The 23,300-nt window shown below is 46.2% G+C and overlaps 1 protein-coding gene across 1 annotated transcript in view; it reads right to left on the reverse strand.

Annotated features, from left to right (window-relative positions):
- Positions 1-2,073: 2,073 nt before the first annotated feature.
- Cab39 (calcium binding protein 39) overlaps positions 2,074-23,300 on the reverse strand; it is an 82,097-nt gene continuing 60,870 nt past the window's right edge. Inside the window, exons 4-9 of the mRNA XM_048344555.1 lie at positions 22,206-22,324; positions 15,596-15,764; positions 9,410-9,469; positions 5,808-5,873; positions 4,491-4,634; positions 2,074-3,202 (exon numbers count right to left, since the gene is read on the reverse strand). Coding sequence (XP_048200512.1) covers positions 3,014-3,202; positions 4,491-4,634; positions 5,808-5,873; positions 9,410-9,469; positions 15,596-15,764; positions 22,206-22,324 — 747 coding nt within the window. The 3' untranslated portion in view covers positions 2,074-3,013. The remainder of the gene's footprint in view (positions 3,203-4,490; positions 4,635-5,807; positions 5,874-9,409; positions 9,470-15,595; positions 15,765-22,205; positions 22,325-23,300) is intronic.

A 23,300-nucleotide genomic window follows, 5' to 3' on the forward strand; every position in this document is an offset into this window, starting at 1 on the left:
TCGAGGGCATCGGGCTCCGAGACGCTGCAGCTAGACACACCAAGAGTCCAGGACACACACGACCAGTGCGGAACCCAGGCTGGCCTTCTCTTGCAAGGGGCCTCGATGGCATTTGTGGGATTTCTCGTGACCCGAGATGGCTCCCCTCACACCCAGAAAGAACACGGTCGTGGAGTGGCCCGTGCCCTCAGTCAGTCGCCTGTGACCCTTGCAAGCTAGGAGGGCAGGGAGCAAATCACACAAGCCCTGTGCGGCCTGGGGCGCAAGATTGTGGGGCTCGGTAGCAAGGAGAAGAGGGCACACCCACTGGCGACTGTGGACGTGACCCGTGCCCAGCTCCCCCGTGGGCACGGTCAGCTTGGAATCAGCCAAGGCAGAAGGGAAGCCACAGGAAGAGGCCGTCGCTCACGTGATGTCTTCGGGCACAGCACGCCTCCCGGCCTGGGCTGCACAACGGAGGACCAGGTGAGTGTGACAAGGGCCGTGCACACGTGCGGTGTTCTGTGGCCTCCGGGGATGAGCTCAGCTCTCAGGTGCCCCCGGCAGCCTGCCATCCACACCCAGGCCTCTGCCCAACTTGAGACCCCAAACACAGCCACAGGGCACGGGGGAAGCACTGTCCCGGCAGGGCCTCTAATCCCGACCGGGAAGGGGGCGATGGCCGCCAGGCCTCCCACAGAGGCACCAAGGCCGCCGTCCACGCGACAAACACGAACGAGGCTGTTTCTCCAAAATTTTATTTTAATTTAAATTACAGGGCCAGCCAGATATTCGGATAAGAAATCCACTTTCCTCAGGAGAAGGGAAACGCCTCCACGGCGCGGTTAACAAGTGTGTACATCTCCACTGTTTCTTAAAGGGTTAAAAAAAAATCACATTAAGTAACTGACTTAAGTAAAATGAAAGCTTTAGAACACAGAGAAGCCACTCCCGGCATCATTATGCTTTTGGTGATAGGAACCTAGGAAGCGATCCTAACTTCAAATGCCGCTGTTCACATTGTTTTGTTTAGAAACAAGAAGCAGGGATCCCAAGGGTAACACAAGGATGATTTCTCGGGGACCCTGACGCCCACCACCCCCAGGAAGAGCCCGGCACTGCCCGCGTGGGGGCTGGTGTGGGCGGGGCGTGCCTCCCCCCTCCCCCCTCACTCCCCGTCTGCGCCTCCTTCTGGTGTTGTGTTAAGGACTCCTGGACCAGGGCTCTCGGGGTGGCTGTCTGTCTGTCTGCCTCCCCACGTGGTGCAGGGACTCATCCCCAGAGACCGGAAGCTCTTCCTACGTCCAGTAGAGCACGTGAGTCATTTCGCGGCGTTTCTTAGGAAGGCAGTCTTGAGAAAGCCCACGACTGCAGGCTGCATTCAGATTGGGGAGAATCGGGGGTGTGTGTGTGTGTATTTTCTGGAGTGGTGTTTCCAACTCACGTTCCTCCGAGGAGACCTTTAAAACCTGCTACAACAACCACCGGGAGGCTCGTTTTACTGGCCAATAAAGAATGCAGTTAGGAGGAGAGACTAGCAAGAGAATGATGGCGGAAGGTTCTTCCCCAGCTAGAGCCATGCTGAATTGGACCTGGCGGACTCTGATTGCTAAGTCGTTCGGTGTGACCCACTTGCCGCTGAGGTGAACCGGTGCTATTCTAGGAGACAGAATAAGAGTCTAGGGAACATTGTTCTGCTGTGGTTACAGTCACAAAAACGTGGTGCAAAATCAGTTACTTTATAAATACTGATAATTTGCAGCATTAGGATTAGGACATTAAAAAAAATAAATTTCCCCATAGGACACCTATGTCTAGGAAACTCTTCTTTTCCTAAGAGAAACCAAAGGTTTAATGATTCAGTTTCACAACTATTGTATTGGATTACTTACTCTAAGAAAGTCAGGGTGCTCTGCAGAGGTCCCCCCACCCCCCCCCCCCACAGATAATCAGCATGAATTTAGCATAATCCGTATCATTCCTAGATCTGGCAAACTTATGACGAAACAAATAAGGCCAGTATTAGGCAGGAAGGTGGAGCGAACTGAGTTCCTGCTTGCCGATGGCACCGCATTGGTAACTGAATACAAAGGATTGCTTTACTTTTTCTCTTTTAATGCTGTTGATCCTTAACTGTTAAATCAGCATTTTCATGTGATCTGAAGTATTTCAATTACATATGAGCATTCATTTTTTTTTTTGCAAAACCTCAGTATTAGGTAATAGTTACATACTACTACAATAACATTCCTCTGCTGTACAAATTAAACCATTTTAAAAGGAGCATTCTAAGAATTATATACAAAAGAAACCTGTAAGCAGTATTGAAATGAAATGCAAAGTGTCGTTGCTAGTTCTACTGTTTTAAAATACCTTCAAAAAAGTAAAATTAACAAATACTCTTCAACATATCCAGGTTTACAAGTCTCAAGAAAATCAAATGTCGGAAAGTCCTAGAAAGCTGTGAAAAGCATATATACATTTTTTTTTCCTTATGACCTTAGGAAGCTTCACACTTTGGAGCAGTTGCTGCTTCAGTATCGATTTATTTGCACGTCAACTTTATCCTCCCCAAGGCTCACGCCGTGGACACGGGTCCCTCCGAGCTCTTCCCTCAGCGAAGGCCGATGACGGGCGGTGGCGAGGGCGTGGGGCGGATGCCCCACCGAGCGCCCATCTTCTCCGAGGAGCAGCGGCCGGTCATGGCGATGCCTTCTTCCCTACGCCGTTCCCATCCACACACCTGCCCTCGTGAACACAGCCACGTTCACAACTCCTACAGCAAACAAGAGTCTTTGAATCCCGAATGACACAAAGATCAAGGGAAAAAAAAAGCCCACGTGCGTGCTAGTGTGCAGGCGGCAGCAGCTACGTTCTCCAACCTGGACTGAAAAACAAAAAGGTAAAATGAAAACCGTTCACTTAACAGCAGATTAGCAGTAAAGTTCCTCATGAATCGGTAAGAGTGCCTGATGCCGAGTAGCTAACAGCAAATGCTGAATTTGGATTTAATATTGGAGGTGTTTATAGGAAATTAAGCTTCTTGCTGTGCTGGTCTCTTCAAATCCCTGATCTGTTTAACTAAGTAGGTCTTCTCGTCGTTGAACTGCTCGTCCTCGGTCCGGTCGTTCTGGAACTTGCTGAGGAACTCGATGAGCTTGGTCTGGTTCTTGAGCAGGATGTCGAGGATGGGCTGCGTCTTGTTGGGATTGGCCACGAACACCTGCGCGAGAGGAACCCACGTCAGGCAGAGGGCAGGACGGGCACCCCCTCCCCCGCTGCCCTCCCCCCCGGAGGTGAAGGCAGGAGCATCAGTTTTTGCTTTAGAAGACCTTATTTTACACAACATGGTGCGTACGTGCGTGCGCACGTGTGTGTGTGTGTGTGTGTGTGTGTGTACAATTCGGTGTTTTAAATGAAGAGAAGTGCCAAACACATTCTGTCAGCCCCGAAACAGAGTTTGGTATTAGAACAAAATGAGCAGAAATTTTTTCTGGGCATAGGAGGTAGATTCTATTTTAAGAATAAAAACTGGGCTGGGGATATAGCCTAGTGGCAAGAGTGCCTGCCTCGGATACACGAGGCCCTAGGTTCGATTCCCCAGCACCACATATAAAGAAAACGGCCAGAAGCGGCGCTGTGGCTCAAGTGGCAGAGTGCTAGCCTTGAGCGGGAAGAAGCCAGGGACAGTGCTCAGGCCCTGAGTCCAAGGCCCAGGACTGGCCAAAAAAAAAAAAAAGAATAAAAACTTCTTGGGAGACAGCGAGGGAAGGGGTGACACTGTCCAATAAGAAATGTACCCTTTACCTGACTCATGTAACTGTAACCCCTCTGTACATCACCTTTAGAATCAAGATTTTTAAAAATTAGTGAAAAACAACAACAAAAGGATAAAAACTTCTAGGCAGGTACTGGGGGCTCACTCCAGTAAGTCTAGATACTCAGAAGGCTGAGATCCTGAGGACTGTGGTTCGAAGTCAGCCTAGGCATGAGACTTTTATCTCTAACCACCAAAAAGCTGGAAGGGGAGTTATGGCTCAAGTGGTAGCGTGCTAGCCTTCAGCAAAAAAAGCTGCCAGGCCCTGAGTTCAAGCCCCAGGACCAAAATAACAACAGAATAAAAACTCCCCTGGGAAGCATTACAAGATGCTGTTTAGCCAGGAATGGTTGTGCATATCTACAGTCCGGCACGCAGGAGGCTCACGAGTTCAAGGCTAGCCTGGGCTATGTAGTAAGACCCTGTCATAAAAAAATAAGACCTAAAAGAAAAAACAAAGTGTTTGCTGTGATGAGTAATCGTTGGTGCTGCACACATGACAGCGCCCACCCACCCCCGCACCCCGACACCGTCTCATTTCCAAACAGCATGCCCTCAGTTCCACGCCTGTCTGGAATGTTCCACACAAGTAAGAAGATGGAATTAGATCACTTTAGATTTCAAAACAAGGCTGACAACGATTCAATACTTTGTAGATGAATGAGAAGAGAGGAGAACAATTTGCATACTCTACCTTGAAAACGTGAAAGGCCTCAAACTGGATGTTACGACTTTTGTCTCGGAGGAGGTTCATCATTAATTTGAGGTTCTCAGGTTTACTGATGTACTTTGTCATAATCGTGAAGTTGTGCCTGTCTAACAGTAGTTCACCAAGAAGCTGGGGAAACATTTCAACAGTTACAATGACATCACTATGAAGACTTGAAGCAGATCTGTAATTTACAGAATAACTGTCAGTAGGCACTGGAACAACCGAGGAACGGAAGAAGGGATGCCAAACGGGCCGCCACCCCGTGCACCACACAGCGGCGGTGGGAGGGAGAGGCCGTTTTCTGGAAGCAGGCACCCACGCCACCCAGGCCTGGATGGGAGGCGGTGAGAGCCTCCTCTTTTAAGTGTGCATCCATGTTAACTCTGAAAAGCAACTGCAGAGCAGGGGGCAGTGCTGAGAGCCTGTAATCCACCTACTTCAGAGGCTGGGGAAGGACAATCTTGAGCTCAGTGCCAGCCTGGGCAACTCAGATCCTGTCTCAAAACAACAACAAGAAACTACCTAAGAAAACCAAAGAAAAGTTACTGGTAATTCCTGTCCACTTGTCTCAGCCTGAATTAAAGAACTGGGCCAGCCAAGACTGTCAGTAGTGACCCACAACTGATGTGGACTCCTGCCTGCTGACTCCTCAGGGCAAGCGGGGAGCTGCTCAGATGGGAAGGGCTTGCTGGGAATCTGCAGGGTGAAAGCATTCTCACTAATGGATTACCTAGGCTGCTAATGTCTTTAGTGTCTTTCTAAGGAATGGAGTCCTGACTGGTATGAGTCCGGGCATTTCTGAGGGCATAACTCTGGGCAGAGTAGTACTTAAAATGGATCTGGCAGAGCTTAACTGGAGTTAGGATATTTCTCCTAAATCCTTGTCATCCCATCTATGGTTCCTCTCAGGACAACTTGGGAGGATGGGGCGATGGCGGTTAGTTACGCATGTATGTATGGGCCACCATACGAGTTTTCTACGCAGGGCTCAGTAAACCTTTTCTGCAAAGGGTGACAGTAAGTCTGTTAGACTTTGCAGGCCACGTGGTTTTCAGGACCACCGTGCCCATATTTATGCTGCTGCAGCCTGGAAGAGCCAAGGCAATATGTCAATCAATGAACATGTCTGTGTTCTAGAAAACTTCCAAACCCTGCTCTCTTCTGGGAGAGGCCTGACCATAGGCAAAAATGTATTCCGCCACCCCCCCCCCCCAAAGTCTGTAATCCGCACCAGCACATCTTCCTTTCCCCAAGCCCAGTGAAGAGAAATAAATGAACAAAGGAAATAATCTGGCATACCTTCAGTGACTGTCTCTTTGTCACATAATTTTCTGAATGAAGTAGCTTCTCATATTCACTGAAAAACTAAGAGACAACAAGAGAACACATGTCAGGGGTTACCCACAAAGGAAGATCGGCACGTGACACTGCAGCTGCCCCGCTCTCCTGCCTCTAGCTCCACACCTCCCTCAGTGCCCTCTGAGGCCGGGGTGGGGTGGGGGGTGATCTGGTCACCTCTATCCGGAGGCCTCCTGGGGCCGGACCCCGCCAGGTTCCAGCCAGGCCGGGAGGGAGATGGCTGTACCTTGCCTCTGTCACCCCTACCTCCACACACATAAAACACGATCCCCTCTCCACCGCTGTTTCCCCACAGTCGGGGCACAGCATTGCTTGGTGTTAAGGTGGAAAGATCCCGCCCCCCCCCCGCCCAGTGACCAGAGAATTGATTTATTCACAGCATAACTACAAAGACAAAAGTTAGCCTGTTTTTCACAATGTACCTAGCAAGCAAAGAGAATAGAGAAGCAATCCAGTGATGTGGTAAGTAGGCAGAGGTCCTGGAGAAGGTGAGACTTGGAGGAGGACTGGTCCCTTCAGGAGAGGGAGAGAGGGGAAGGCAGAGCCTGAGAGGAGGCCTGGGGAAGGCGCAGTGCTCCGAGGAGTACCCAGTGGCTCTCTCAAGCATCCGTCTGCGGGTGCAGACCTTCCTCGGAAGCGGGGATGGGGATGGTGGGCCAGCAGGGCCCATGGCTGCCCTCCTAACACTCAGAGAAGGCCAGTGGGATTTACAGTTTGGTGTGTCTGTGTCTTTTCTTCTGCCCTTGTTTATTAACTCTGGACAGGCTTGAAATGTCCCCGACGTTCACAGAACCCGTGTGGCACTAGATTCTGGCCCTTTATCGAGACTGCAGTGGCCGTGGTGGGAGGTAGAGGGCCTTTCGTGCCACCTGCCTGTGAAAAACCACCTGTGCCTGGGCTCTAGGACAAGCCCCCTCACCCCTGCCCCCCCGCCACTCGCTGGTTTAGGGCAGCCCACTGTGTTTATTATAAATGCCATGATCATTTGTTTATTGTGAATGCTCATCATGCTCACAGATATTCATCTGGGCCCTTATGGAGTATGTACGGGGACTTTCACAGGGCCTACAAAGCCCCAGGCGCTCACTACTTCCTCCTGGCCCTTCTTTCTCATAGGCACTTCAGACAGACATTGCCTATCTGCCTACTTCCTTTGCTGACTTTAAGACAGAGGCGGGGCTGTCCATCTACATGTTAGGACTGCTCTTTTCAGAAAAGTCTGTTGGCCCTTCTTTCTCTTTAAATAATCATCACACTGATGATCAAAGCAGCTGGATCTGCCTTTCATCAGTAACATAAAACATGTACATAAAATTCTCAATAGAAAATTCGGGTTTTCTGTAGCATAACTTTTTAGGATAAACTTGGCTCCAAGAAATGATTTCCACGAGGAACTGCTTAAGCGAATGTGTTCAGTCCTGTTTTGCCAAGGTAGGCCGGGTGCACTTGTCCTCTCCCCACTACCTGGGCCCTTTCTCAGTCACCCTCACGGAGAGATGCGGGTCAGGCTGACTCCTTTCCAAAATGGCAACAGGACCAGCACGTTTTAGGTCCCTGTGCTAAAAATACTATGCTCCTTCTCAGCAACAGCATACATTTTAATTTACAAGACTTTTCGTCTTTTAATTAATACCATCCATCCATCCATCCATCCGTGTGCTGCTACTGGAGCTTGAACTCAGGGCCTTGCAGTTCCACTTGGCTTTTTCATGGGAAGCTAGGACTCCACCACATGAGCTACAGCTCCGCTTCTGGCTCTTTGATGGTTAACTGGAGATAAAAGACTTTCGTGCTTAAAATGGCTTCAAACCGCTGTCCTCAGATCTCAGCCTCTCGAGTAGCTAGGATTACGGGCCTGAGCCACTGGCGCCTGGCTTTCCCTTTTATCAGAAAACTCTGAATTCTAGAGTATGTGTTTTTGGTCTTTGTTTTCACACATTCCTCCTTTCCTCTTCCCTCAGCTATGACTGTGCGGTGTATACATTTTTCTAAAGTCTCATTAGCTGATATCATCCTAATAATAGTATGTAGGAAACTATTTTTACTGGGACATTCAACTGATTTCACTGCCTATAGTAAACTTAGAAATGAGCTAGACTATATCTTTGGTAGTTGTTAAATGAAGACACGCTAGCCTGTTTTAAAAAAAAAAGTTTGAGGCTGGGAAAGTGGCTTAGTGGTTGAGTGTTTGCCTAGCATGCATGAAGTCCTGGGTTCGATTCCTCAGTACCACAAAGAAAAAGCCAGAAGTGGTGCTGTGGCTCAAGTGGTAGAGTGCTAGCCTTGAGCAAAAAAAGCTTAGTCAGGGACATTGCTCAGGCCCTGAGTTCAAGCCCCAGGACTAGCAAAAAAACAAAACAAAACAAGACTTAGATAGGGCAATTGTTATTAATCTTCATTGAGGACCTAGTATGCGCTCAGCACTGACTATGAGGACCTAGTGTGTATGCACTCAGCACTGAGCATGAGGACCTAGTGTGCACTCAGCACTTTCTATGAGGACCTAGTATGTGCCCAGCATTGACTATGAGGACCTAGTGTGTGCTCAGTACTTTCCATGAGGACCTAGTGTGTATGCACTCAGCACTGTGTTATGATGCAGCTGAGAGTGGGATCCTGAGTGGACCAGGAGGAAAAACACAAAAGAACAAGGAAGCAGAAACGTTTGCCTCCAAGAATCTTACAATTTAGTTGGACAGAAGAGCAAACAATGAAATATTAACAGTATTTAAGATTTCAAACTACTAGCAGAAGATGAGGGGAAGAGTGATGCGTAAGCCATAGCCAGCGGGGTGTTTGGGAATCCGGGCTGATGTCGGTCTGTCTCTAAGAGCAGCTACTGGATCCTGGACGGAGGCAGTGTGAGCGCCGAGGGGGCGGGGACTGCGGAAGCCTCCGGAGGGAGGAAAGAGAGCGGAGACACTGCGGCCCAGGCGTGTCGGTGCGGCTCACGGGGAACCAGGGCATCAGAGCACTCAGAACCATTTACAGTGTCCCGGGGCACCATGACCAGGGACCTGGGGCATCGGCTCGGAACTCGAAGGGACCGTACCAATGGGCTAGTCCAATGTCCACATTTTACAAATAGGGGAGCCCTTCTAAGTCCCTGGGGGTGGCCAGTAAGGAGTTAGCGGTGCTGGGGCGGGTACTGTTCCCCGCCCCGCTGCATTCTATCAGCAGAGCAGAGCTTTGCTTCCTATCTGTTGCTGCTTCCCCTTCTCTCTATTTGAATGCAGCAACTGATGGAAAAGGAAGGAAAAGTTAAAAAGTCAGATAATAGTTATTTTTATCTTAACTGAATTATCTATTCAGCAGCAAAATGTCCTCTATTAGAGAAAAAGGCATTGGGCAGTATGTCAACCAAAAAGATCAAATTCTGCTTCTGAGCAAGTCACACTCCCGAGTGCGGTAGCCACGTGGTTACAGTATCACTTATAAACGGAGTCAGGGTAACACATGCTGTGCAAGACCTATGTTAAGATCTTCATTTCTGGTGTCAATAGTTACAATCTGTTATTTAAAGTATTATTTCATATACTTACTCTATCATAATGCTGCTCCAGAAATTCTGCACTGAGCAATTTATGTCTTGTAAGTAAATCCTAGAAGAAAAAATAGATAAAATTCATTTTTACAGTTGTTCATCAGTATTTAGAGAATAGAATCCTAAACCATTCCATGCACTGTGCCCCGATAAAACGACTGTTAAACTTGACTACTCAGTGCCTGACATTGTACTAAGATTGTTCAGTTTCTATAAATAGCACATAGTATCAGTAATTTGAAATAACAACTTTAATGATCATGACTGGGCACAGATTTTTAATTCTTAGGGGGAGAAATAAAAACACAAATAGAAAAGGCAATGGAGATATTCACTAAAACAGAGAACAGAGAACACCAAGAGGAGAACCATAGGTAACTGCTGCCCTGAATATGCAAACACAAAGCTGTGCCCATTCAGTGCAACTTCTTTTACTCTTCTTCCCAGAGTCAATGATAGTCACTTCAAAATCTACCACTGTCTACTTTCAGAGATAAGTTTTGTTTAAAAGCCTCATTATGCTATATTACAAAAATCAGCTTCTGCGAAGCAAAACAATATTGCAAAAAACATGGCATTAACAATGAGTGTCAAATTCTGCAATAGCATGAAACAAGTGAGTCACCCTGGAAACAACTTAGGGCTTGTTTATTCACCCATGTCTACTGGGTGCCAGGGAAAATGCGAGGTGCTGGGGCCCTCAAAGACAAGGCTTCCCACGTCTGCCCTGGGGTCCTACAAGTTAGCCAGGGGCCGGCCTTAGTCCTGCCAGGTGAGAATGCGAAAGGAACATGTGCCAGCCGGAATGCCCAGTCAACCTTCAGTGAGTCCCGGAAGCTTCTTCAGCACCAGTTACTTAGAGAGGTTCGTGCCAGCAGTCCCTTTCTCTGAACCACCTTTCCTGAGCTTGTTTTCCTTGCTTTTTACACCTGAGAGTTGCCTAGGCCACAAGCTAGCGATGCCTCAAGTCCACTCAACTGTGAAATACTCTAGGAAATGTTCCATGGAGCTGGGGTTCTCTGTGGAGATGTGTTAGGTCTTGGGCAGTGTGCGGGGGAGGGGGGGGTGTTACCACCCCTCCCTCTGCCTGGGTACCTGCTCCCAGCCTCACACCTCCACTTTGCACCACAACACCCTCCCTGACGGCCATTAGGTGACTTTACATCTGCATGGGACTGGGTTCCTTAGAAAAAGGGTCTGTGTTTAGTTTAGACCCTGTACCTGTGCAGCAGGCAGCACACAGTGCAGGCCAAGTATTTAATACACGGATGAATGGGCCAGGAAAATCAGCAACAGGTCTGGAAAAACACCCCATTAAGCAAACTTGAAAGTATGCTTTTAAGAAGGCGTCTAACCTCACCTCGAAGATTACAGCTGTTCACCTGTGGAGAGGATTGTGTCCGTCCTTTTGCTAGGGATGGCCAGGATGAGCCTACTTAATTTTTTCTAAATCCCCCTAGAGGATTCAACAGGCAGAATGGAAAACCTGGAGTTTAGTTTGAAGGGCAAGAGCCCCTTCACTCAAGCCTTCAATAGAAATCTGCTGCCAAAGGTGGGGTACACCTCAAGGCCCTCACTTGGCAGAGTGGCCCAAGGTTTCTGGACATGGAGGAAGATGGAGGTGGCAGAATCTCTTCTACCTCAGAACACGGGCCCACGGGTGCAAAGAGGAGCACAGGACTTTACGAGGAATGATGTGCAGAAAAGGCATCTACTGTGCACCTGCGGAAGAGCCCTCACTACCCTTGAACTTCTGTGCTTGGTGTATGGCCCATGTCCCCTGTGTGGGTACCACAGAGCAGGCGTGCACATATGGATCACTGAGAAATCCCCAGCACCTCAGGTAATACTTGCAAGCTGGAAAAGATGAGGTCTGGGGCAGCGCTGAAATGAGAAGGAACTACTAACAAAAGCTTTGGAGAAGGGCTTAGCTGTGGAGTGCTTGCTTAGCATGCATGAAGCCCTGGGTTCGATTCCTCAGCACCACATATACAGAAAAAGCTGGAAGCAGCGCTGAGGCTCAAGTGGTAGAGTGCCAGCCTTGAGCAAAAGTAGCCAGGGACAGTGCTCAGGCCCAGTTCAAGCCCCCAGACATGCAACAACAACCACAAAAAAAAAAAAATGCATTAGAGTGCAAAACCACTGCAGGAGGTGGGGGAGGGAAGGGTGTTTAAACCCTAACAGAGTAGAACACGAAGGTCAGATCTGGTTAGCAGCTTGCAAAATTTACAGGGTACATGTGATCCCACAAGTGAGGTCAGTTCGCTTAGGGGACAACAAAAGATTTCTGATCTCCCATGTATCTGAATTCCAGTGTACTGAAGGCCGCAGGATGACCTGGAGAAAAGTCAGGGATCACATGTGAAGTGCAGCAGATGGAACAGCCAACTTTTAGGATAGGCTGAATTACAAAGTTTGAGGAGACCCCCCCCCCCCCCCGCCCTGAATCCTTGAAGAACTACTTCTTCCCGGGAAGGGGTGGCCTGACTTATTTCCCAGGGCCCTGGTGAATTATTTGGTCCATTTCCTCCTGGATACCCGACTATGTCCATGGACAAAGAACTCAACTTTTCTACCTGGGTAGTTTACCTCTGCAGTTCTTACCACAGAAAGTTCTTTCTGTGCTAGAGTCAAACCCTATCCCCAAGTTACTTCCAGAGAAGGCCAGAGCTGACAGGATAGATGGTCCCACTCAAATACAAATAGTGACTCATGGCAAGTCCTGACAGTATTCTCTTCTCTATGCTAAATACATCCAGGCCTAGAATGACAGGCCTCAGCTACTTCAAAGGCATCTATTTGTCTAGATGTTGGCCCGCAGTGGAACACATCTGTGTGCTGCTACCTGAGAAGCTCACAATGGAGCGAGACCGTGGATTTGCTCCTTTTTACACACTTTGGTCTCATGGAGCTTTGAGGACAGAAGCAGCACCCTGCTTAGTTTTACTGGACATCTACACGCTTTGTTTACTCAGAGTGAACTTTGTAGTCAGTCTTCTTGGGTTTGAATTCTCCCTTTCCAACTTACTGACTGCTCCACGTCCCTAGGTTTAGTTTCCATGCCTAGAAAGGAGATGATTGTATCTCCCCCACTGGGTTAAGTATGATATTAATCTATGAAAGGAGATAGCAGTAGCTCTCCCACTGGGTTGCTCTATTCCAGTAGTGATTACATTTAATAGTTATATCATTTAGTACTTATTATTATTATGCCTCATTCCCCAACCCTGTATTTATACAGGTTGTTCCTCAGGTGGAAAGACCTCAGGTTTCTGCACTCATGTTCATCCTCTACATCTTCTCTGGGCCATCTTAATTTGAGAGCCCACTGTTAACACTCATCTTTCCCTTCATACTAGTGGTTATACCTTTGTTAAATATGCCTTGTCACTCTCATTAATAACAATGTTCAGGTGGACTAGGAGAATCCTGTGGAGATTGCTAGAAATTCTCTCCAGGGCAACGGAAATCTATTTGCTAACAATGTGTGGATTAATTCAACTAGTTGTGAGTCACTATGCTGCAATTTCATCTAGCTCATTGTTTACTCTCTCCAAGAGAACAGATTTGTGGAGAATTAATTATTCACAACCTACCATATCCTCAACTGTCATAAACAGCAACTTGTTACTGCACAAGACTGTGAAAGGTATGAAACTCCTCATAATCATGTACACCTACCTACATTTTAACCGATGGAGAGATGCAAGTTAAATCCATAGCAGAGCTTGTCTGAAACAGGCAGCCACGTCCTTCAACCCCCTGACCTACCGGCATCTATGAGTATGACTGAACTCACTCTCAGTGAATTCACAGGCTCCTTTCCAAAATTCTCAAGTCATCTCTTTAGAGATACCTTGTAGACTCTTACACAGATATAACAACATCATGTTCTGGGGAATCTATCGTCCTTTATTTTGGAAAACTGAAAATGTTATTTGTTGGCCTTTTAATACCCTTCCCACTTTCTAATTCTTTAAAACAACAACAGGGATTCATACTTAGATAATGGATAACAAATTATAGAACAAGAAGTATACTAGTATTTATTTATATTATAAATTGTCTTCATACTGTTAGTCACAGCTCTTTATTACAGCTTGTGTCATCTTACTAAAAACAAACAAACCAGGATTCATTGACAAATACTTGGCTGTTTGGTTTACTACTCCAGTATCCATCCATTCAAGCTGCAAGTCTTGGACATAGTCTGGGGGAGAAGGGACCATTCTCAAAGGAGACTATAGGACAGATTTGTTCTGCTCCAGAAGAAAAGCAGGATAATAAGACAGGAGGCGTGGCTCTCCCTTCCTTCCTCACTGTGTCTTTGCTGTGTGCAGCCGCTGAGCCTGCTGGGGGTTCTCCCTGCAGTTAAGAGCTTCTTAGTGGGGAGGGAGCTCCGTCTAGTACTTAGCCACCTGAGGTCAGGTGGTAGACCCATGCCTCTCCCTTACTTGCTTGCTTACTTGCTATGATCCTGCAGCACTATGTTTCTTGGGGTGGCCTCTGATCAAGGGCCTCTCACGAGCTCCTCCCGTTCTCGCGATCAGGAGCACCGGAGATACAGAAGCCAGGTCAGCCTCCCCAACTCTCTTCCAGAGCTTCCTTGGGCCACCTGCCTGGCCTAACCCAGTCCCTTCACTCTCTGGCCACAAGACTTGCCAGGACTGTGTTGCCCACAGTGAGCTCATCACCATCATGTTTTCCTTGGTGAGAAAGAACTGAAACAAGTAATCCTACTTGAAAAGAAATGATCTGCAAGACTGGTCAAGACTGTCAGGTATCACATTTCCGGCATGTAGCCAGCACATCTCTCTCACCTTGGAGCCAATTAGACCACCTGTGCCAGGAATAGGCCATCCGTGTCCTCCACGCGGTCAGGGGTCTGGCTGCATTCTCCCACACCACTGCTGCTCCTCAATCCTCTTCCCTCACCCTCACGCGCCCACAGTGCTGCCACTCTTGGGATCCTGGCTGTCCTTCCACACAGGGGACTTTCTCCTGGACACAGGGCGCTACTACACCTCCCTTCATGCCGGGCTGCTGCTCCTGAACGGGCACTCCCTTCCATCGATGCATTCTAATCATCAGTCCTAGCCCACCAGTGCTGTGACACCTAAGACATCATAGTGACCACTCTAGATTATAATCTTAAATTAATTTCATTTTGCTTTGTACAATGACATTGATAAGTGTTTCTGACATCTGACAAGGCTTCTGACACCTTCTTTTAATGGTTTTGGGGAATAAATCCATGGCACCCCTCACATTAGGACCTTATTCTCATTCAAGATGATACCCTGATGAGCAGTCCCTAATCCTTCATCTTAACCTCAGTGTTCAATAAATGTGGTGTATATTTTATGAGGGCATAAGCTCATTCTTTTGTGGGCTCTGCATAGCCATAAAACTGAACTCTCACAAGAAAACTGGCCATTTCTTATTGCAATAGTTTTCTTGGTGTTTGGGCAAAGTAGTATATAAATATTTGCTTTCACTGGAAGGGGGTAGATACAAGACTAAGGAGTTACTTATATGCTACCCTTAGCACAGTCTTGCATCTCAAAAAAAAACCAACAATCCATGTTGTACAGTGGTGTCCTTTCATGTGAGTATTTAAGTATTTAGTTTCTAAAAAAATCCAGGCAGACAGGCAGGTGGAACACCTGGAATGCTGGAGGTGACTGACTGTCCCCATCTCCTCCCGCTGCTGGAGGACGGGCTCTGGCGCAGGCCGGACGTAGAAGGGGCAGCTCACTGCTCCCTCCGGCCTGTCAATACTGTGGCTATCTCTCTCATAAATATGGTTCTGGTATTTAATGACATGTATATTCCAACTTAATATGGCTCCTAAACAAAGCCAGCTAAAGAAATCTGCTACACAGTGCACCAACACAAAAGAAAACCTGGCTGTTGGGTGACTGTATACCTGTACACCACACACTTAGTGGGTAATTGAACAGAGAAGTCTAATTTTTCCCAGATAGGACTCTTGCCCATTTCTGGACAGACTTTAAAACCTAATTCCATATTTTAAAAGTTGTGACTTTACTGAAAACATCTACTCATACCAACGCATGTGAACTACAGCTTCTCTCTTCCCACTAGAGGGCAGTCATGTCTAGGGAGACAGATTAGGAACCCTCACATTTGCTCTGACATTTCCAATTCCAATCTTGGTTACCTTGAATGTAGCAAATGCATCTGAAGCTATGTCAAATGTTGACATTTCCACATATCTGAAGAAATCATAAAACTGTTCCGACCACAAGATGATTTTCGCAAGCGGTTCGTGTCTGATGCATTCTCTTAACATTATTCCACAATTTAGAGCTATTTCTGGAGACTCATACCTGTAAAAACAAAATGAGAACAAAATGCCAAACGTGATTGCTTTCTCAAAAACTCTACAGGTGAATATTTCAAACGTGCCTAAACCAAGTGACCACACACACGCAAAATTACAAAAGGTGTTTTTCTGAGTACAGCCTGGGCTCGAAGGAGCTTTGTTTAGAGACTGAGTGAGACACAGTGGGTATGGGTGGTACCTTCACCAAGGAAAAACAGCCACAACAGTGCCAGGTGAAAAGAAGTTCACTGTCCAAGCTAGAATATCTTATCAGCTAGAATAAGCTTATCAGAAAATTAGGTATATCAAAAACTTATACTTTGGGCTGGGGATATAGCCTAGTGGCAAGAGTGCCTGCCTCGGATACACGAGGCCCTAGGTTCGATTCCCCAGCACCACATATGCAGAAAACGGCCAGAAGCGGCGCTGTGGCTCAAGTGGCAGAGTGCTAGCCTTGAGCGGGAAGAAGCCAGGGACAGTGCTCAGGCCCTGAGTCCAAGGCCCAGGACTGGCCAAAAACAAAAACAAAAACAAAAACAAAAAAAAACTTATACTTTATGTGATTTCAAGTTAGTATTACAAACAGTCGTTCAAGGCTCTTGACAACATGTGAAACTGAAAGTCTTATCCTGGGGGCTTCACAAAGCACCTCCATCGTCCAGAATCCGGGGAACCCTGGACCCCAGCTCCTGACCAGCTTGGCAATACAACCTCCCTATGCTGCCAGCCTGGTATGTCAGCTCTCTTCCCTGAGGTCAGAAATGGAAACCTCCAGTGAAGCCAGGCCTCTCTTCTCTGGTGCACCAAGCCCTCTCGCTGGACTCAGGTTGCTTTCTTTCTACCCACTTCCTTTCATGCTGCACATGTTGCCTTCATTTCTTTCCCAACTCACTCCTGTAGTTTCTTGCAGTCAAATTCCATTTCCCCATACGCTAGTGAAATAGCTATCTGGCCAGCAAAGACTTCCTCTTGGCTAAGACAAGCCATCTTTTCTCATAACAAAGATCCTTCTACTTCGTGTTCTAACAAGGCAAATGTTTCCCCCTCCTTCTGTCCCCTCCCCGCAGAGCTGAGTATTGAATCCAGGCCTCAAGAATGCTGAGCAAGCATTCTACCACTGAGCCACAATCCCAGCTCTGCACCTATGCCTCGTTAAGCCTCACTTTGTAGGACTGGGATTTGAACTCAGGATTTCATACTTGTTAGGCAAGCACTCTATGGCTTGAGCCATGCCTCCAGCCCCCCCCTGCACATCCCTCTTAAGAGAAGTAAAAATTTCTCCCACTTCTTCTTCCCATCTCTCCAGTGGTTCCTATTACTTGCCTGACTGAGGTCTTTATAGCTGCCTGTGACCTGCTATGGAAAGACCCGATGACCTCAGGCCTCTCACCAGAATTTCTGAACTTCCCCCTCTCCAGTATACTCCTGGATGCAACTGGGCTCTTTCTGCTATCTCTGGACATCTTCAGTTAGAAGTCACCGTGTCTAACATGAAGTCTCGATTTCTTCCACCAAGTACCCAGCTTCCCTGCATTATGGTTTGGCATCATGGCTTTGTTTCAGATACTGAGATCTAAACCCGGTCTGACAGAACTTCCTGTGACAGCAGCAGTGCCCCAAGGCTGTGATGTTCACTTTGGTAGTCACTAGGTTCATGAGGCTACTGAGCACTGGAATTCTGGCTACTAAGACAGGGGCTGAACTGTCGATGTTATTTAATAATTACATCACTATATATTGTAGCAACTCTACGGGAAAGCATCATTGTAAACCTCCCCTTCTTTGCTCCACTCTTCCATCTGCAGTGTCTGTAGGCCTCTTAGGTTCATTTCCTTCTATCCAGCCCCACTGCTGCATTAACTCAAACCATGAACAAGGACTGAGAGTCTTCCTAAGCAGTGTCTTTGCTCAAATTCTGTCTTAGCCAGTCAACCTAACACACATGCTTACCCGAACTTTATTATTTCCTACCAATCTAATAAATCCAAACTTCTGGGCCTGATCGCCATTCTTCCCTTTACTGGGTCTGCTTACCACTCTAGTACAATGCCATCTCATACCTGGCCATAAAGCATTCATGCTTTACAGCTCACTTAGTGCTGCCAATCACGTGGTATCCATTCTTGCCCTTGGACATATGCCAATAGAATACTTCCTTTTCTTCCAGTCTATGTAAATCCTAAATCACTGGTAACTCCAATCTTAAGTCCCTTTCTATTCTTTTTTTTTTTTTTAACAAGCTCTGACCTTCTAACCCAAGCCCACATTTACCCTCTGAAATTCTGAAGCACTAATTATCAAACTAACTGGTAGTATTTATTACTCTTACCCTTTTGCCATTATCTATGGTCACCACAAATCCTCTACAAGGGCCAAACTATATCCACTGGCAATTAGCATGTCGAATGGCTCTTATTAAATGTGATTAAAATATCTGCTCACAAAATGTCTGCTTATCTTTGCTTATCTTTAATAAGCAGGAGAGACTAGAGGGACAAGGGTAGGATAGTTTAGTGCAACAAGTTGGGCAGGTTTTGGTGGGAGTTTGTCAGGCTTGTTTAAATGATTAAACCATAAGCCAATAAAGTACAAGGCAAACAGTTAAACCACACAACCTGCTAGCACCAGAATGGAGAGCACATTAACATTTAAATTGCCAGGAAAAAAACAACAACCCCACTTTTCTCCAAATGCAGTACAATGCTAGCAGTAAGACGTCAAGTGAACACTGCTCTTAGCATAAGAGGCCACCAAAATATCTAACACCAAAGAGAGTCCTATAGCCTAAGAAGGCAATCAACATTGTACATAAGCAGCCTACTAATATACAAACATCTTAAAAGGTAGTTCACAGGAATCCTTAAAGAAATGACTATTTACAGGCCTGGCAGAAACCATACAAATGAGCTAAGTGATCATCTGTGCCAGAAAGCAAGGAAGCCATCACAGACTGAGGCTTTGCTGCAAGAACACAGGAGCCAACTTGAAGGAACTTCCAGCAGCCTAAGATGGGACAAAGTGGTTATAAAACAATGCCTGTCTGTGTGTGTATATGTATATTTTTCCCTGTGCTAGTACTAGATCTTGCACTCAGAGCCTTACACTTTTTGTTTGGCTTTTTAACTCAAAGCTGGCACCCTACTACTTGAGCCACACCACCACTTCAACCTTTTTGTTGGTTAATTGGAGATAAGTGTTGTCTCATGGACTTTCTGTCCATCCTGACTCTGAGCCACGATCCTCTGATCTCAGCCTCCTGAGTAGCTAGGATTACAGGTGTGAGCCACCAGCACCAGGCTTCAGTACATTTTTTAAAATAACAAAAGCCTTGAGTTAGTAACAATGCTTAAATAGCAAACGTACTCAATGGGAAGTGGCCAGGATACCAACTAATACCACTGAAACAAGGACATCAGTCTTTCCCATATAGATTTTGAAGCTAAGTAATGAATGAGAAGTTCTTTACTTCTAGAAGAAACATATATTTAATTATAAGAGAAGTAGTAGAACAGTAATGGTAGCCAACTGTCATTTTGAAATAGACAAGATCCTCAGTGGATACTGAAAGCATTAGATTGATAAGAGAGGGCCATCTGAACAGATTACAGTCTGATGACACCTGTATCCAATGGTCAATCTAAATTTTACCATGTGGGACAACTGCCCCCTAAGAGGAAGCACACTGGCGCCCCTCTAAGCGAATCCACGTCTAACCTCCAACTTAAAGGAATAGGAGTAGTGGAAAATGTTGAATGAGACCACAGGAATATAAATCCAAATTGCATCATTTCTGTTTTGTATCGCTGGTTGCTGTTCTGTGTATTGAACCCTGGGAATTATGCAAAGACTATCACCGAGCCATATCCCTACCCCTTGGTGTTTTGAGTTTGTCTCTTACTATGCAGCCCAAGCTGGCCTGGAACTTGTGGTCTTCTTGCCACTGCTTCCTGGGTGTTGAGAGTATAGGTGTGTGCCACTGCACCTGCCTAAACTACGTAATTTTTCTACTAAACAAATGATTCAGTTGCTTCAACAAATGGCATAGGGTAAAGGATACAGTAACTATTACAGAGCAGCAGAGAGCCAAAGTTGTATCAATCAAACTCAGTTTTCAGATGTTGTTTAGCATCTGACTTAAGTATTATCTTTGTGACAGTCACAGGAACAGGACACGGGCTGGGTGCTGGATACTGTTGGGTGACTATATGATGCTGAGCTGTCTGAGGCACTGTGCTGTACATTCTGGTCCAGGGATGCACCCTGAAGTCAAGTCCTCTGTGAGGAGGAAATGATGGAGGCGACTGGAGCAAGCACAAATGGCAGTATGCTAATGAAAGGGGGTTGTGGGCACGGAAGGGTTTGCTGCGTTTCTCCCTATAGCAGTACAACAGTTCCCAGAATGAAAGTGAGAGGTGGATAGCAGGGGTGACATCCAAGCCTAGCTCCATTTTTCATGCTTTTCATCCTCCATATCTGGCTGAGGCTACAGGTCTGGCCAGCAGATGAGAGGCTGAAAGCTTAAACTGCATCCTCAAATCCACTTGACACAATGTCTAGCAGTATTTATAGCCCAGCCTGGTCTAAGATAAAGTGAAATCATAGGAAGGGTTAACTAATTTATGTATTTTAATAATCACTGGTTTCTGTGCCAAAGGAAAACAATGGCTTAAAAAAATACGTAAAGAGATGGGAGCTGTGGCTCACACCTGTAGTCTGACCTACTTGGGAGACTGATCGGAAGGATCAGTTTGCGGCCAGCCTGGGCAGAAAAGTTCATGAGGCACAAACCTGTTATTCTAGCTATGACAGGAGGGCCTAAAATAGGTGGGATGTGGCCCAAGTAGGAAGTAAGACCTTATCTCAACAATAATGAGGGCAAATAAAGGGCTGGAAGCATAGCTCAGCAGAAGAGCATTTTGCCTACCAAGTACAAACCTTGAACTCAAACCCCAGAACTGCCCAAAACAAAAAAACAAAACCTGAAGCTACTGTATGGCCACTAAAATTTTATACTCACTGCAGGCTTACACAGCAACATTGAATTGAAACAAAATTAGATGCCCCAAATTCTGTATGGCCCCGTCTGAAGGAGGACTGATTGGACGGTGAGCAGAAGAAAGGAGGAAACAGAATGCTGGCATGCACACTCACTGACTCATGCTTTGACTAAACAAGCTTGAACGTGGGGGAAGTGTTAAACCACAGAGATAGGAATCGGAATGAAGCAAGCTGCAAAGCCAGGGCTGGGAGAGCAAGCTGATTCATGACACCATTCGTGTCAGTAACATGCCCACCAGTTTCCTAGAGCACTGCCAATGTCTGGACAGACAGAAGCATGGCATCATTATAGCTGGCAGACAACTGGCAGAGACCAACAGGAGGTGATATGGCCGGTCAGTGCAGAGGAAGAGGAGGGGTTGTTTTCTATCATTGTTATATTTCTGTTCTTACAGTTTTAAGTAGATAAGACTATCCAGTCAGAAATGCTTGCCTACTCCAACAGCAATTCCAAGGAGATGCAGTGTGAGTTACCAAACTAAGATCACACAGGAGAAACTCACACAAAACCATGCTGACTGGACATAGTGGAGCTGCGCAGAACTACAGATGCTGTGGCTGTGTTCATGTGAGCGTGTGTACGCACCAGTAATGGGGCTTGAACTTACAGCCCGAGCTTCTTTTGCTCAAAGCAGGCACTACCACTTGAGACAGAGCTCCACTTCTGGCTTTCTGGTGGATGACTGGGTATAAGACTCTCTTGGATTGGTCTGCCTGTATTTTGTTCAAATGATCCTCAGATCTCAGTCTCCTGAGCAGGTTGGATTCCAGGTGTGAGCCATTGATACACAGCTTATGGGAGGTTTTCGCTGTCTTTATAGAGTACAGATGGGGTGCAAAGATGTCTTAAAGTAAGTATTTGGGGGCTGGGAATATGGCCTAGTGGCAAGAGTGCTTGCCTCGTATACATGAAGCCCAGCACCACATATATAGAAAAGGCCAGAAATGGCGCTGTGGCTCAAGTGGTAGACTGCTAGCCTTGAGCAAAAAGAAGCCAGGGACGGTGCTCAGGCAGAGTCCAAGCTCCAGGACTGGCCAATAATAAAAAAAAAAGTATTCTGATAAAACTCAACCTTTTGAATCCTAGTGAACAGAAATAAGGCCATGAAAGACTTTTTTTTCCCTTTCCTTTAGCTATATTGATTTGTGAATTTAAAGGCTCACAATTCACCAAATTTTAAATTTAGATCGATAGGGCATTTTTAACCTTAATGTAGCCCATAGGTTGAATTTGAAGGAGAGGAAATGCATTTATGATCTATGGAAAAAGGATCTTACTAAATCACAGAGAAAATGCCTCCCACGTTCATCATCTCGCTTTTACCCCAAGGCAATCTTTCCTTTTTATTTTTAACTAAGAACATAAATTTTATTACATTGTACATACCCTTTCAATAACATGAACAAAATATTCTGTTGGGTGCAGATGTATTCAACAGTAGGAGTTCTTGTACCAATTTGTCTTCTGAGAATATTGTTGAAAATTTGAGCCACGTCTTTTTTGCCCTATTAGGAATACAATCATTAAAATATTTACCTGACTAAACATGAAAATGCCCACCCACCCTCCAAAATAAAGTCAAAGAGAGCCATTGTATACTTATAGTTATGATTGAATATTGTCTTTACAACATTCCTAGACATTTGCATTTTAATTTATAACTCTGAAGCTTTAATAGTGTCCTATTTTTAGCACAAAGTGTAACCTTACTACATTTCACAAGTAATTTCAACCATTTCTAACTCTCAGAATCGTGCTGACCCAGGTATGAAAACCAGAATGTTCTCCGTGCTTACAATCTACAGGGATGTGAACCCCACCATGTGGAGCCTACAGTGTCACAAGGGATGCTTGTGCTAGGAATGAAACATAAGCTTTTCTTCCAGGGTGGTGGGGAAGGAAGCGGGGGGGGGGGGTACACATTATACTCTGCTACAACAAAGTAAAAAAAATAAGAAATAGAGCTTTAATGGCAAGCAGGCAAATCTCCCTCTTCAACTAAGTCACTCAGGAAAGAGTTGAAATAGATTATTAACAAAGGCACTCAAATATCACATGATGCAGTAGACCAGAACTTTCTAACATCGCTGTATCAAACAGATACCATGTAGAAAGACTTGTAACTGGAAAACTAGGAAATTAACAAATGGACAACCAGACCCCAAGTGATACTTCAGAATGCGCCCCCCCCCCCTAATTTTTATGCCAGTAGTAGGGCTTGAACTCAGGGCCTGAGCCCTGAGCTTTTTTGCTTAAGGCTAGTGTTCCACCACTTGAGCCATACCTCAACTTCTGCTTTTTGGTGGGCAACTGAAGGTAAGAGTCTCAAGGACTTTCCTGCCTGGACTGGCTTCACACTGATCCTCAGATCTCAGCCTCCTGAGTAGCTACAATAACAGGTGTGAGCCACTGGTGCCTAGGCTGGTGACAAGCCCATAAAAAAGCCTGTGAAATGCTAGCCTTTCAGGACCCAACTTAAAA

This window comes from Perognathus longimembris, chromosome 4, assembly GCF_023159225.1.
Source record: "Perognathus longimembris pacificus isolate PPM17 chromosome 4, ASM2315922v1, whole genome shotgun sequence".
Lineage (NCBI taxonomy): Eukaryota > Metazoa > Chordata > Mammalia > Rodentia > Heteromyidae > Perognathus > Perognathus longimembris.